Below are 14400 nucleotides of genomic sequence, written 5' to 3'. Positions count from 1 at the left end.
CCGCTGCTTTCATGGATTTAATGAATCGGGTATTCAAGGAATTTTTAGATCAGTTTGTGATCGTGTTCATAGATGATATTCTGGTGTATTCAAAGAGTTCCGAGGAACATGAGGTACATTTGGAAAGAGTTCTACGGACGTTAAGGGAGCATGCACTGTATGCTAAGTTTAGCAAGTGCGAGTTTTGGCTGAATCGTGTAGCGTTTCTTGGGCACATAATTTCTGGAGAAGGAATCTCCGCGGATCCGGAAAAGATTGAGGCAGTGATGGATTGGCCGAGACCGACGACAGTTACTGAGGTTCGAAGCTTCTTAGGACTGGCAGGTTACTATAGACGATTTATGGAAAGATTCTCGGCAATAGCCACTCCATTGACAAGGTTGCTTAAGAAGGAGACTAAGTTTGAATGGACGGAAAAGCGCAAAGAGAGTTTTCAGGAATTGAATATGAGCCAAAGACGTTGGATGGAATTGCTAAAGGACTATGATTGTGATATATTGTATCATCCCGGTAAAGCCAACCGGGTAGCGGATGCCTTGAGTCGGAAATCGAGCATCGCGCATTTGTTGGTCAAAGAGTGAATTTTATTGGAGGGAGCGCGGAACTCAGAATTTAAGTTCGAGGTAGGACACCTCTCTAGTCTGATGGCGACATTAAGGATTGAACCGGAAGTGCAAGCCAAGATTAAGGCGTTGCAGTCTATGGACCCTGAGATTTAGAAGATTTTGGAGATGGATGCACTAAGAGGAAACCGGACTTCCAAGTGTCCGAGGACGGAATTCTTAAGTTTCGAGGACGTTATGCGTGCCCGAGGATTGGGGACTTAAGGAAGAGATTTTGTCGAAGGCTCATAGGAGCAATTACAGTATCCACCCGGGCAGCACAAAAATGTACCAGAACCTCCGACAGCACTATTGGTGGAACGGAATGAAAGCGGATGTGGCCAGACATGTGGCTAAGTGCTTGACGTGCCAACAAGTGAAGGCACAGCATTGTAAGCCTGGTGGGATGTTACGGCCGTTGGAAATCCCAGAATGGAAATGGGAACATATTACAATGGATTTTATAACGGGATTGCCAAGGAGCCAGAGAGGACACGACTCTATTTGGGTGATAGTGGACAGACTAACCAAGTCAGCGCACTTCCTGGCAGTGCGAAAGGACCTTGAGCTAGAAAGGTTGGCAGATTTATATGTACGACAGATAGTTCGTCTTCATGGAATACCGGTAACAATCACTTCGGACCGTGATTCCAGGTTTACTGCGAATTTCTGGAAAAGTTTGCAAGCAGCCTTAGGAACAAAGTTGCAGTTCAGTACGGCCTATCATCCGCAGACGGATGGGCAGTCTGAGAGGACTATTCAGACCTTAGAGGATATGCTGAGAGCGTGCGTATTAGATTTTCAGGGCAAGTGGGAAGAACAGTTGCACCTTGTTGAGTTCGCCTACAATAACAGTTTTCAGCAGAGTATCGGGATGGCACCGTTTGAGGCACTTTATGGCAGAGCTTGCAGAACGCCATTGTGTTGGGATGAAGTGGGGGAAAGAAGTATAACGGGCCCAGAGTTGGTTCAGCAGTCAGTGGAAACGGTAAAGATTATCCGGGAAAGAACAGCTCAGAGCCGTCAGAAAAGTTACGCAGACCGACGGCGTAGACCGTTAGAGTTTCAGGTTGGCGACCATGTGTTTCTTAAAGTCTCGCCGATGAGAGGACTGTCTCGGTTTGGCAAGAAAGGAAAACTGAGTCCAAGGTATATAGGCCCGTTTGAGATTTTGGAAAGGATTGGGACGTTGGCCTACCGTCTCGCCTTGCCACCGAATTTGTCGCAGGTTCATAACGTCTTCCACGTGTCAATGTTGAGGAAGTACGAACTAGGTCCAACCCACGTGCTAAATCATGAGGTGGTAGACGTGGACGATAGGGTGTCGTACGTGGAAAAGCCAGTAAGAATCGAGGACAGAAAGGAGCAGGTTTTGAGAAACAAGACTATTCCGTTGGTCAAAGTTGTCTGGGAACATCACGGGACGGAAGGCGCCACCTGGGAAAACGAGGAAGTAATGCGACGTCAGTACCCCAATTTATTTGAGTAGTTGGGTTAGATTGTAAATTTCGAGGACGAAATTTTTGTAAGGGGGGAAGAGTTGTGACATCCCGAATTTCGGCCCATTTTTGGGATTTATAAAACGCGTAATTTGTCAGTGTGCTTATAGTAAAATCTCGCTCGGGAACTGATCACTCCCGATGATCATTTTAAATTAGAGATTTCGCTAGAATCGCACTCGATCAAATTTGGCCGTTATTTGGATCCCGAACTTGACAGTCGATTTCCGGGAGTTTCGAGACAAAATAAATTGGACGGTGTCAATATTATGGTAGCCAACGTTGAGATTTTCAGGAATGATGGAAAAAGGGGAGTTTTTGACCACGTGCGAATTTGGACTAGTAGACCTCCCTCGTTATATTTTGGTCTAATTAATTTGGCCTTTGTCCATTTTTATATGCGAGGCTTATTTTGGACCGGTAGATCGTTTTCGGTTTTGAATTTGGATCATCGGTTTGCAAATAATATTTGAATGTTCAAATTATTTCTTTTTCTATTTCTCTCTCTCTCTCTCCTCCCCCTCTGCTGCGCACGATGGCCCCCTCCACGTGTCTCCTCACGCTCATTTGTTTCCTCAGACCTTCTCTCTCTCCTCTCTCTTCTTCTCTCTCCTTTCCTTCTCCCTTCTTTCTTCTTCTTCCTCCTTCCTCCCGCATCACGTTCCGCTCCCGCTTCGCTCCTTCTCCCCGCCGCGACGCCGACCGCCCGAGCTCGCCGCGTGCCGCGCGTCGCCACCGTCCGACAACTAGCTCGACCGCCGCACCGTCGTCCGCTGGCCGCCGACCGACCATGGTCTCCCCTTTGTTCCAGATCTCGTTTCCCGACCCTTCCGCGCACGTGTCTTCCACCGCGCCGCCGTTCGCCGCCGCGCGCCTCATCGCCCGTCTAGCCGGTGTTCCTGTCGACCCGGAGCCGCTGTTCGTGCCGCCGATCGTCCGAGCCGACCGTCCCCGTCACTCCTTTCTCTTATCTCTCTCCCTCCGGCTTGGGCTAGATCTGGCCGTGTCGGCGTTGCTCGCCGCCGCGAGCCGCCCCGGCCAACCGTCGCTGCCTCAGCCGCCGACCGCCACCCCACCGCCTGGCCGACAACCCGACACCATCCCCTCCCCCTCGTTCTAGTCACCGCTCTCTCCTCCCGTTCGCCTTCACGCCCTCGTTCCCGTCGCCGCTGGCCGTGGGCCGCCGAACGCCGGAAGCTCGCCAGCTTTGTCTCCGCGAGGCCCCGGCTCCTCCCTTGTTGCCGCCGAGCTGTTGCCGCCTCACCGGACCTCCTTGTCGCCCGGCTGTGGCCGAGAGCCTCGCCAATCGCCGCCGCCGCCGCCGTTCCAACGACTTCCCCGCTGTCCAGCTTCATTTTATTGCTCAAATCAAGGTAAGCAACTCCCTAAACTTTGTCTAGGACATTGGGTACTAGTAGACTTGTTTAGGGAGCAATTAGTGTGGATTGAGGGCTGTTTAAGGACTGATTGGGTTGCTAGATTTGTGGACTGATGATGGCTGGATTTTGAATTGTTTATGGCTGATTCGGTGATTGAGTATGGCGGGCCTTAATGGCTGGTTTGATGGAGTGACATCGGTTGGGTTATCGAGTTAAATGCGTTAAATCGTGTTGGAATGGCGAGCTATGTTTCGGTTGAGCGTTGCTCGATGTGTGGGCTGATTTGGTGCCCGAATCGCATATGTCGATGGTTATTTTGATGGCTGGATTTTAGCGGGATGAGGAAGTGACGTTGGTTGGGTTATTGAATGAAATGCGGATTAATATGTGTCGGAGTGGCGAGTCGTGTCGCGATGAATTAATGCTGGGTTAGTAGGTTGATTTGACACTCCATTGGCGTATAATATTCGTTGTTTTTATGGCTAGTTGTTGTTGCCTTGAGATAACCGATTGCGAGTGTGCATTTGTGATTTTAATTGTTAGAATCTCGGTTGTTTGATTTGCTAAGCGTGGCTGATTTTGTGGCGGGTTACGGCTGAAATTGTGGCTGAACTTATGGCTTGTTTGATGGTGAAATCTATGTCAAGAGCATTGGTTGTTTGTGTGTGATTCAATGCTCGATTGGCTGTCATTCATGTTGGTCACTTGTGATTGGTTTGACACAATCTATGTGAGCTTGAATTACAGTGTTAGATGTGCTTGTGTTAGCTTGATGTGTGACCGACACTTGGTTCGAGTGAATTGTATGGCGTGTGTGGTTGATTGAATAAGCCCGGATTGATCGGAGGGCTGCCAACCTGTAGGGTGTTGACCCGGGTTGTGAGAAAGGACCTGTGGGGTGTTGACCCGGGTCGTGTGAAAGTTTGTTTTTGAAAGGTCCTGTGGGGTGTTGACCCGGGACAGAGCCCGGATTGATCGGAGGGCTGACCTATGGGGTGTTGACCCGGGTCGTGTGAAAGTAAGAAAGGTCCTGTGGGGTGTTGACCCGGGACAGAGCCCGGATTGATCGGAGGGCTGACCTGTGGGGTGTTGACCCGGGTCGTGTGAAAGTTGGATGGATGCACATGTGAAATGTGTTTGGGTTGAATTGGATGAACGTACGTGTGTATGGCGCTCGAATGATTTTGATGTGTTCATTGACTATTATTGCATTATTATGATTTGACTAATGTGCAGTGTGGGCATGTGATTGGATGGCGAGGTAAGTCCATTTATGTGAATTATATATATGTAATCGGGTAGATTGCATGCTGAACTTGTCTGGGTACGCATTGGCCTATGTGGGGTATAGGGGGTTGCTTATTGAGACTCGTTCTCACGGTTATTATATAACCATTTTCAGATCTGCGACCGTGATTGATTGGAGACGACACCAGGGTATCTCGGGGATGGAGGACGGGTCAAGTTACCCCATATTTTGTGTGCCTCTCTTTTGTATAGCGAAGTAGGATACCCCACCACTATTCCCTTTTGATATTGTGTATTTGGAATTATTGTTTCGTGCTATCCCTTTGTCATATTTTATTGTCTGGGTTGTTTTAAATTCGCTTCCGCTTGCCTTTATCGTTGGGTGTTTCGTTTGGGTCGGCGACGCGTCCTGGGACGTCGCGTTCAATACGACCGTTGAAGGGGTGTCGCGAGCCCGTTGGGGTCCGTGGCGTGACATGTGGCATGTGTAAATTCTGGAATTATGATTTTGGATTAGATTTTTAATGCATTTTTCTGCTATGAGATAGAAACGAGCGGATATGATGCAATTGCTCTTGGGCAATTGTGGAGCTGTTTGAACTTATTAGTTGATTCCATTTATGATCTTTGCATTTATCAAATGGAAGTCAAAACTGTTTTATTGAATAGAGATTTAAATGAGAAAATTTACATGGAACAATCATAGTGCTTTGTTCTTCCTGGAAATGAAAGGAAAGTATGTAAATCGATTAAATCTCTTTATGGGCTTAAGCAAGCAGCTAAGCAGGGGCATAAAAAAAAATTGATTTAGTCATATTGTCTAATGGTTTCAAACACAATAGTGTTGATAAGTGTATGTATTCTAAATTCACTAACGATTATGGTGTCTTAGTGTGCTTATATCTTGATGATATGCTTATCTTTGGAACCAATATGACTGGAGTCATTGAGATTAATAAGTATATGACTTTCATTTTTAAAGCGAAAGATTTGGGTGAAGTGGATACTATCTTGGATATTAAAGTTAAAAACATAGTGGGGGTTATTCTTTGAGCCAATGTGATTACATTGAAAAATGTTGAATAAAATTCAACATCTTGGTTACAAAGAGATGAATACTCCATTTGATTCCAGTATTAAATTAAATTATAATACCAGTAGAGCAGTGGCACAACTTGAATATGTAAGTGCTATAAGGTCTTTAATGTATGCGATGCATTGTATTAGACATGATATTGCTTATTCCGTGTGTAAGTTGAGTAAATATATGTGTAATCCAAGTATAGAACATTGGAAAACTATTACATGAATTTTTTGTTATTATAGAGAACTAAAAAAAAAAAATTTGGGATTGTTCTATAATAATTATTCGGTTGTATTAGGAGAATACACCGATACTAATTGGATTACAAGCATGGGTGATAAACAATCCACTATTAGATGGATTGTCACATTTGATGGCTACGTTGTTTCTTGGACGAGCAAGAAACAAATGTGTATAACTCACTCAACTATGGAATTTGAATCATTACTTTAGCAGCAACTGGAAAAGAGGCTGAGTGGATTAGCAATTTGTTGTTGGATATCAAATTATGGCCTAGTCCTATGCCTCTTATTTCTATCCATTGTGATAGTCAGGCTACTTTGGTAAGAGCTTATAGTAGCACCTATAATGGGAAGTCTAGACATATTAGCCTAAGGCATGAGTTTGTGAGACAATTGATTAAAGATGGTACCATAACAATTGTCTACGTGAGGTCAAGTAATAATTTGGCTGATCCTTTGACAAAGGCATTACCAAGAGATATGGTAAAAATGACCTCACAAGAAATGGGGCTGAAACCCTTTAATTAAAATCACCAGTAATGGTAATCCGACCTTTTTCTAGAACATCACTAGTTATAAGGTTTAATAGGTAAAAACAAGTTACTGAAAAGTGATTGTTTGACACCGACGCTAGCCCTGATATGAGAAGTCGGTATCGTCTGTTACGTTTTGAAGGGTGAATTGAATTCTTAATGAAGTATTGTACAAATATGTAATGTGTTAATAGTAATAGAAACACATGGTAGATACTTCACCTATATGAGCTTAGAAGTGGTGCCGCTTCTTACGAAAGTTAGGGTTGCTTTCTAGAGAGCTCATGAAACAGAATCAAGCACAAGGCCATAATAGTGCTGAGTAATATAGAACTTCTCGCTGAAACAAGAGGTTAGTATATGTGTGGTATGTCCGATTCTATTATTTAAAAGTATAAGTTTAAAGCCAAGCTACTTGTCACTTTGATAGAGTTTTGAGATACTTGCACTAAGTAAAGGTTTAACTCGAAAGAGACCTTTATGTATGTATATTAATCTCACGGAAATTTTGGCTGTATATTTTTAACGTTTTATTTCAATTTTGTTTTACAAACAAAGTGGGGGATTGTTGGTAGTTTGTTTGTAAAACAAACAATGAGGTGCATTGTCCCACATCGAAAGGATGTGAGTGCGCACGTGGACGAGATTTGGCACTAATCAACGATCATTTTTTATTTATTTATTAAATTTCGAATTTATTATTATAAAATAACTGTTTTGTTCTATTGAAACAATATGATTGTTCACAATAGAGTGGCGGTTATTTTTTAATAATTTAATTCCGAATTTCATATATCTTTTTAACGTGACTTTTGATTTCGTACCAATTCACCATACATCTTTTCAATGAAGGGACGCCTTTGTTCGAAATGGTGTGATTAGTGAGTCGGTTTTTTGCATAGTTGAATATCAAGTCTCTTCATTCGGAATTCAGAGATACTTTTCATTCAGAAAACTGCAGCCATCTTTTCTAATTGTTTCCTAGAGAGACCCTGGAGATATACCGAAATTGCTATTCGGTATTCTCAATCGAGACTTTGTTGTATCCTGGAGGAAATTTGCCGGTGACTATTAGCAACTTCGTGGGGCAAATAATTCCTTAAAGAAAGTGATATCACGCCTCAAAGTCTGACTTCATTGTTCTTCCCAATTCACGTTGATATTTTCCCAACACATTATTTATTCAATCTGGCGTCATTATTCTTTCTGTAGAATCACGTCAATTAAAGCATTGTTTCTGTTCTTAAAGCTAAATTCTTCTGCTGTGCAAGCTTTAAGGGTTACGATCCTTTCTTCTTTGGAAAGGGTTTAGGAATGGCAATTCGTGCTTTCTATAATGTACTTGTGGCTTTATTGATTACCCTAGTTGTAGCAGATCGGTCCCCTTTCGGAATTCTTCGCACGACGATATCGCGAAACATATGTCAATTTGTCAATGTTGGTTTAGGGACCCAACAGGATAAATGGGGAGATCGTAACTTTCATGCGCAGGCGGATTTATGGATTTTTGTCTTTGACCACCTTCTCCTGTTGCCACGCGGAACAGAAAAATGTGCAGCAATCACTTGTACTGCACATGCATTTATCTTATGACTCCAATTTTTGGGGCTAAGCAATCGATTCTTTGAGAGAATGCATTATGTTCTGCTTGTGTGCAGTTCTATGGAAGGGCTTATTACGTGCATTTACCGTATGACTCCAATGTTGTTGATCCCAGACATAAGCACGTCTTGTCCGGGAATTTCTAAGGTTTGATAGAATACCGTACAACTATATTTTCTTACAATAGTTTTGCACTTGAATGCGGTAACACGTCATAATGTATAAGATAACTTTACGAAGTGTTGCCACATTTTTATCCTTAATTAAAGTAGCGTGTCGTATAGACATATGGTATAACCTGGAGTACCAAAAGTAAGCGTGTCCCTTGTCTATGCTTGCAAACACTTAACGCTAAAAGGTACGGGTGATTTGGTGAGTTGGCACTTATATCCACTTTCTCGGTTTCCTTCACCCCTATGTGCGTGGTACGGGGCGAGCCCCCTCCCTCAAACTGACAATCGTTTATGCCTCGGAATAAAAATAGCATGAGTGCCATAACTTTCGTACAGTACTCACTTAAGTGCAATAAATTTTTCTTTCGCTCACTTAAGTGCCATAAATTTAAAAAATCAATCATTTGAGTACAATCGGCGATTTGCCTCGCCAAAAAAATATGACATGAACGTCGGTTGTCCTATGTACCATCGTCGACGGTGACGTGAACAATTTTTGAATTTTGTTATTGTTTATTGTTCTTTTGCTTTTTTTCTGTGTCAGTGAGAGTCGTTGGCGACCCTCACCAACCACAAAAAGGCCTCATCTAGACTGGAAAAAGGCCACCTCGATCGCAGCCGACGGGACCGCAAAGGCCCTAGGCAAGGCCATCGCAGCCTTGCTGGCCGTGGGCGATGGGGCGAGGGCCCTCTATAGATCTAGGCTAGGGCCTTTGCAACCCAGGCGGCCTCGCCCAGATCTGGCAAGGGCCTTCACGCCCTCGCCCACGGCCAGCATGGCTACCGTGGCCCTAGGCAAGGCCTTCGTAGCCCCACCAACTAGGAGTGATCGGTTTCCAGTTTGGTCCTGTTGGGACCGGACCGATATCAGTCCACTTCAGTTCCAGTCAAATAGAATTGGTAATTTATTTAACATGAAGATTAAATTAAAAAAGAAAAAGGGCGAGAGATTTCGGCTTTTCACCAGCAAAAAGAAAGAGGTCCAACCAATCAATTAGAGAAATCTTTCATTCTTTTTTCCGGCAAATTTCAGCCAGCATGATCGAAGGAATTAAGTCCGCCAAACTACGTAAAAAGGGGCAACAAATGTGGCAGTGATCAAAGAGGGAAGCAAAGGAGATTGTCTCCATTTTATTTTGGCAACAAATTGGCAAGGGAATTTGTGGGGGAAAGAGTAGAGAAGGATATTCTCTTGGGAAGATAATGTGAAAAGTCGATCAACAGGGGTGGAATAAAAGAAAAATATGAATAAAAAAAAAGAGGGCAAGAGATTTAAGCATTAATGGGAGCGAAGCAAATCAACGAGACCATTCACGCTGTTCACTACCCTTAATTTTTTGAAGAATTAACTCTATATATTTGATTTAATGCTTTTATAGATCTATTTGACATTAGAATTGTATACATAGACATACCTATGTTCGAATTTCTCAAGTCATACGAGAAGAAAACTTCGTATACGTTTCTAAGGGGGGTTCTAGTTCATCTACATCTATCCCAATTAGCCATTTATCGAATCATTGCAATTAATGTTCAATCGTGAAGAGAAGAAAGAGATATTCGAAAAGTGGGTTTTTATGATTCGATAAATAATCAAACGTATTTAAATATTCCTACTATTATATATATATATATTGTTAGTCCGATTCAATTCCCCCTTGGGACTGGGAACCGAACTACCCAGACACTAGTTCCACTTTTAGGAATCGGGAATCGGACTGGCACTCCCAAGAACCGGACCAAACCCGTCGGTTCGGGCGGTTCTCGGTCCGTCTTGCTCACCCCAACCATCGGCCGAGGGTAAGGTGAACACCCCCCCCCAGTTTGAGCAAGACCTTTGCGGCCGACGAGGGTAGTCGGTGACCCTCCCAACACAGAAAAAAAGGAAAAGAATAATAAAAAAAATTCAAAATTAAAAAATCCATGTGGAAATGAAAAATTAAATAAAAATCCACGTAGGATGATTTGCCAGAAATGATACTTAAATTATCGATTTTACTCCTATGTGGTATTTAATTAAGTGGGAAAAAAAGTTATGGCATTCAAATCAATATTGTACGAAAATTATGACACTCCTGCTGCTCTTATCTATTTATGCGTAAGTTGATGTATGGAAGAACCCGAAGCTTAGAGAAGGTAATTTCACTTCCGCCTCCATAGATTCTGACATGCCTATGCATTCCCTTTCCGGACCGATCCATCCTCTAACTTGTTCTAGTGGGCTTGATGTCAACCCATGTCCTTATAATATGGGTCACTTATCCCTAATTCGGATTCTCTCGACACGTGGCAAAACACCGTCGGTCGATTTAACACTTAAATTGGCGCCGAACAAGATCCCATTCAAACTTTGTGGATTAGCCGGCCTCTTCCTTGGAAAGGTCTTTTACATTCAAACACTTCTTCCTTGCTTTTTAATTGGATACAATAACCAATTCCTCTTTCTTTAATGATGAACCTGCAATCTAAAACTTCATGACACGGCGCGTCTTGGACTTGGTCTTATCATTGGCAAGAGACGGCATTCTAGATTCCTTTCTTAGTTGGCTGAGAAATAAAGAAGCAATACATCTTCTCCTTCTACATGGTTATATATAAATAAGACAAGCACGGCTCTATAGCTTCATAGCAACATCAAGCATTATCGATCACTCTTGACATTCTTTTTGCAGGGTCCTCGTTTTGTATCATCAACACATTTTTTCCATGGCCACTCGCATTCTCTTCATTGGGCTTGCAGCTCTTGTAGTTACTATCGCCGTGGCAGATCAGAGTCCCCTTCAAGACTTTTGTGTCGCGGACCCTTCCAATGGAGGTAAACATTTTAAGTAATGTTTAAATGATAGAACAGAAGATACATTGAGAACATACTTTAGGCATGCAAGTCTTACCAATTTGTTGTCTCCTACAGTTTTTGTGAATGGGTTCGCATGCAAAGACCCCAAAATGGTCCAAGCCAATGACTTCTACTTCGGAGGACTTCACTTAGCCGGCAACGTATCAAACCCGGTCGGATCAAAAGTGACTCCGGTGACTGTGGCTCAGCTGCCAGGGCTCAACACGCTCGGCATCTCGCTTGCTCGGATCGACTGCGCGCCGTGGGGCATCAACCCGCCCCACACACATCCCCGCGCCTCAGAGATCTTGACGGTCATCGAAGGTACTCTCGAGGTCGGGTTTGTCACCTCCAACCCCGACAACCGTCTCATCACGAAGGTCCTCTCCAAGGGCGATGTGTTCGTTTTCCCCGTGGGACTCATCCATTTTCAGAGGAACGTCGGATACAGCAATGCCATCGCCATCGCGGCTCTCGGCAGCCAGAATCCCGGCGTCATCACGATCGCAAATACGGTTTTCGGATCTAATCTGGATATCGCAACGGACATTCTTGCCAAGGCATTCCAAGTCGATAAGAGCATCGCTGGTCAGATCCAGTCCAAGTTCTAGAAACTGAAATTGGAGATTCATTTGCGTCCTAAGGATACCCTTGTGTCTTTGGACATTTAGGACCAATTATTTGTTCATTATTGTTGTCCATTATTTATTCAATCTGGCGTCATTATTCTTTCTGTAGAATCACGTCAATTAAAGCATTGTTTCTGTTCTTAAAGCTAAATTCTTCTGCTGTGCAAGCTTTAAGGGTTACGATCCTTTCTTCTTTGGAAAGGGTTTAGGAATGGCAATTCGTGCTTTCTATAATGTACTTGTGGCTTTATTGATTGCCCTAGTTGTAGCAGATCGGTCCCCTTTCGAAATTCTTCGCACGACGATATCGCGAAACATATGTCAATTTGTCAATGTTGGTTTAGGGACCCAAAAGGATAAATGGGGAGATCGTAACTTTTCATACGCAGGCGGATTTATGGATTTTTGTCTTTGACCACCTTCTCCTGTTGCCACGCGGAACGGAAAAATGTGCAGCAATCACTTGTATTGTACATGCATTTATCTTATGACTCCAATTTTTGGGGCTAAGCAATCGATTCGTTGAGAGAATGCATTATGTTCTGCTTGTGTGCAGTTCTATGGAAGGGCTTATTACGTGCATTTACCGTATGACTCCAATGTTGTTGATCCCAGACATAAGCACGTCTTGTCCGGGAATTTCTAAGGTTTGATAGAATACTGTACAACTACATTTTCTTACAATAGTTTTGCGCTTGAATGCGGTAACACGTCATAATGTATAAGATAACTTTACGAAGTGTTGCGACATTTTTATCCTTAATTAAAATAGACTGTCGTATAGACATATGGCATGACTGGAGTACCAAAAGTAAGCGTGCCTCTTGTGTATGCTTGCAAACACTTAACGCTAAAAGGTACGGGTGATTTGGTGAGTTGGCACTTATATCCACTTTCTTGGTTTCCTTCACCCCTATGTGCGTGGTATGGGGCGAGCCCCCTCTCTCAAACTGACAGTCATTTATGCTAAGAATAGTAGGAGTGCCATAATTTTCATATGGCGTTCATTTAAGTGCAATAACTTTTTTTTTCGCTCAATTAAATGCCATAAATTTAAAAAATCGATTACTTCAGTGCCATCGGCGATTTGCCTCGCTGAAAAAATACGATGTGGACGTTAGTTGTCCTACACGACATCACCAGCGGTGACATAGACAATTTTTGAAGTTTTTTTATATTTTTCATCTTTATTTTTTATTGTTCTTTTGCTTTTTTCTGTGTTAGTGAGAGTCATTGGCGACCCTCACCAGCCACAAAGGCCTTGCCCAGACTGGGCAAGGGCCACCTCATTTGCGGTTGGTGGGGCCGCGAAGGCCATCACAGCCTTGTTGCAACCGTGCAAAGGCTGTCGCTAGATCTGGGCTAGGGCCTTTGCGGCCCCACCGGCCACAGGGACGGCAGCCTCGCTCAAATCTGGCAAGAACCTTTGCGGCTTCGCCCACGGCCGACAAGGATGCCGTGGCCCTAGGTGAGGCCTTCGCGGCTGGCAATGGCCTTGACCAAGGTCTTCGCGGCCCCACCAGCTAGGGGTGATCAGTTCCCGATCTGGTCCTGTTCCACCTAAGAACTAGGGACCACACTAATATCGGTCCGGTCCGGTTCTGGTTCAGTGGAATTGGTTGCTTATTTAACATGAAGATGAAATTAAAAACGAAAAAATGGCAAGAGATTTCAGCTTTTCTCCAGCAAATTTCAGCCAGCATGATTGAAGGAATTCATTTTGCCAGACTACATAAAAAGGGGCAATAAATGTGGCGGTGATCAAAGAGGGAAGCAAATGAGATTGTCACCGTTTTATGAGATAAGGACACTAGGAGTGCCATAATTTTCGTACGGCGCTCATTTGAGTGCCATAACTTTTTTTTCGCTCACTTGAGTATCACATCGGAGTAAAATAGATCATTTGAGTGCCACTTCCGGCAAAAATAGATCACTTAAGTGCCATTTCCGACAAATGACCTGACATGGATTTTTTAATTAATTTTTCATCCGACGTGGATTTTTTTAATGTTATTTTATTTTATTTTATTGATTTTTTTAATTTTTCTTTTTCTTTCTTATTTTTCTTTTTTTTTTTTCAAGGTTGGCGAGGGTCGCCGGTGACTGCAGGCCTCGCCCTCGGCCAAACTAGGCGAGGGCCACCTCGCCATCGGCCGGTATGGCCACGAAGGCCCTTGGCGAGGCCATCTCGGCCTTGCCGCCGCAAGCAAGACGGCGAAGGCTCTCGCCAGATCCGGCAAGGCCGCGAAGGCTCTCGCCAAATCTGGCGAGGCCGCCTCGCCCATGGCAGCGAACGCCCTTTGCGAGGCCATCGCGGCCTCATCAGCCGCGGGCGCAGCGGCGAAGGCTCTCGCCATATCCGGTGAGGCCGCTTCGCCCGCGGTGGCAAAGGCTCTTGCCAAATCAAGCGAGGCCGCCTTGCCCGCGGTAGCGAGCATCCTTGGCGAGGCCATCGCGGCCTCGCCGGCGCGGGCATGGCGGCGAAGGCTCTCGCCAGATCCGGCGAAGCCGCCTCACCTATGGCGGCGAAAGTTCTCACTAGATTCGGTGAGGCCGCTTTGCCCTTGGCCGCG

The 14400-nt window shown here is 44.3% G+C and overlaps 1 protein-coding gene across 1 annotated transcript; it reads left to right on the top strand.

Moving 5' to 3' along the window:
• Positions 1–11277: 11277 nt before the first annotated feature.
• Positions 11278–12007, top strand: LOC130140421 (putative germin-like protein 2-3). The gene has a single exon (XM_056319753.1). The coding sequence runs from the start codon at positions 11309–11311 to the stop codon at positions 11807–11809; it is 501 nt and encodes a 166-aa protein (XP_056175728.1). The 5' UTR covers positions 11278–11308; the 3' UTR covers positions 11810–12007.
• The last annotated feature ends 2393 nt before the right edge of the window (positions 12008–14400 follow it).

The sequence above is a fragment of the Syzygium oleosum genome, unplaced genomic scaffold, assembly GCF_021117445.2.
Source record: "Syzygium oleosum isolate NSW1041296 unplaced genomic scaffold, Sole_v2.1 Sole_v2.18, whole genome shotgun sequence".
In the NCBI taxonomy this organism is placed as follows: domain Eukaryota; kingdom Viridiplantae; phylum Streptophyta; class Magnoliopsida; order Myrtales; family Myrtaceae; genus Syzygium; species Syzygium oleosum.
This window is presented reverse-complemented; position numbering and strand designations above follow the sequence as displayed.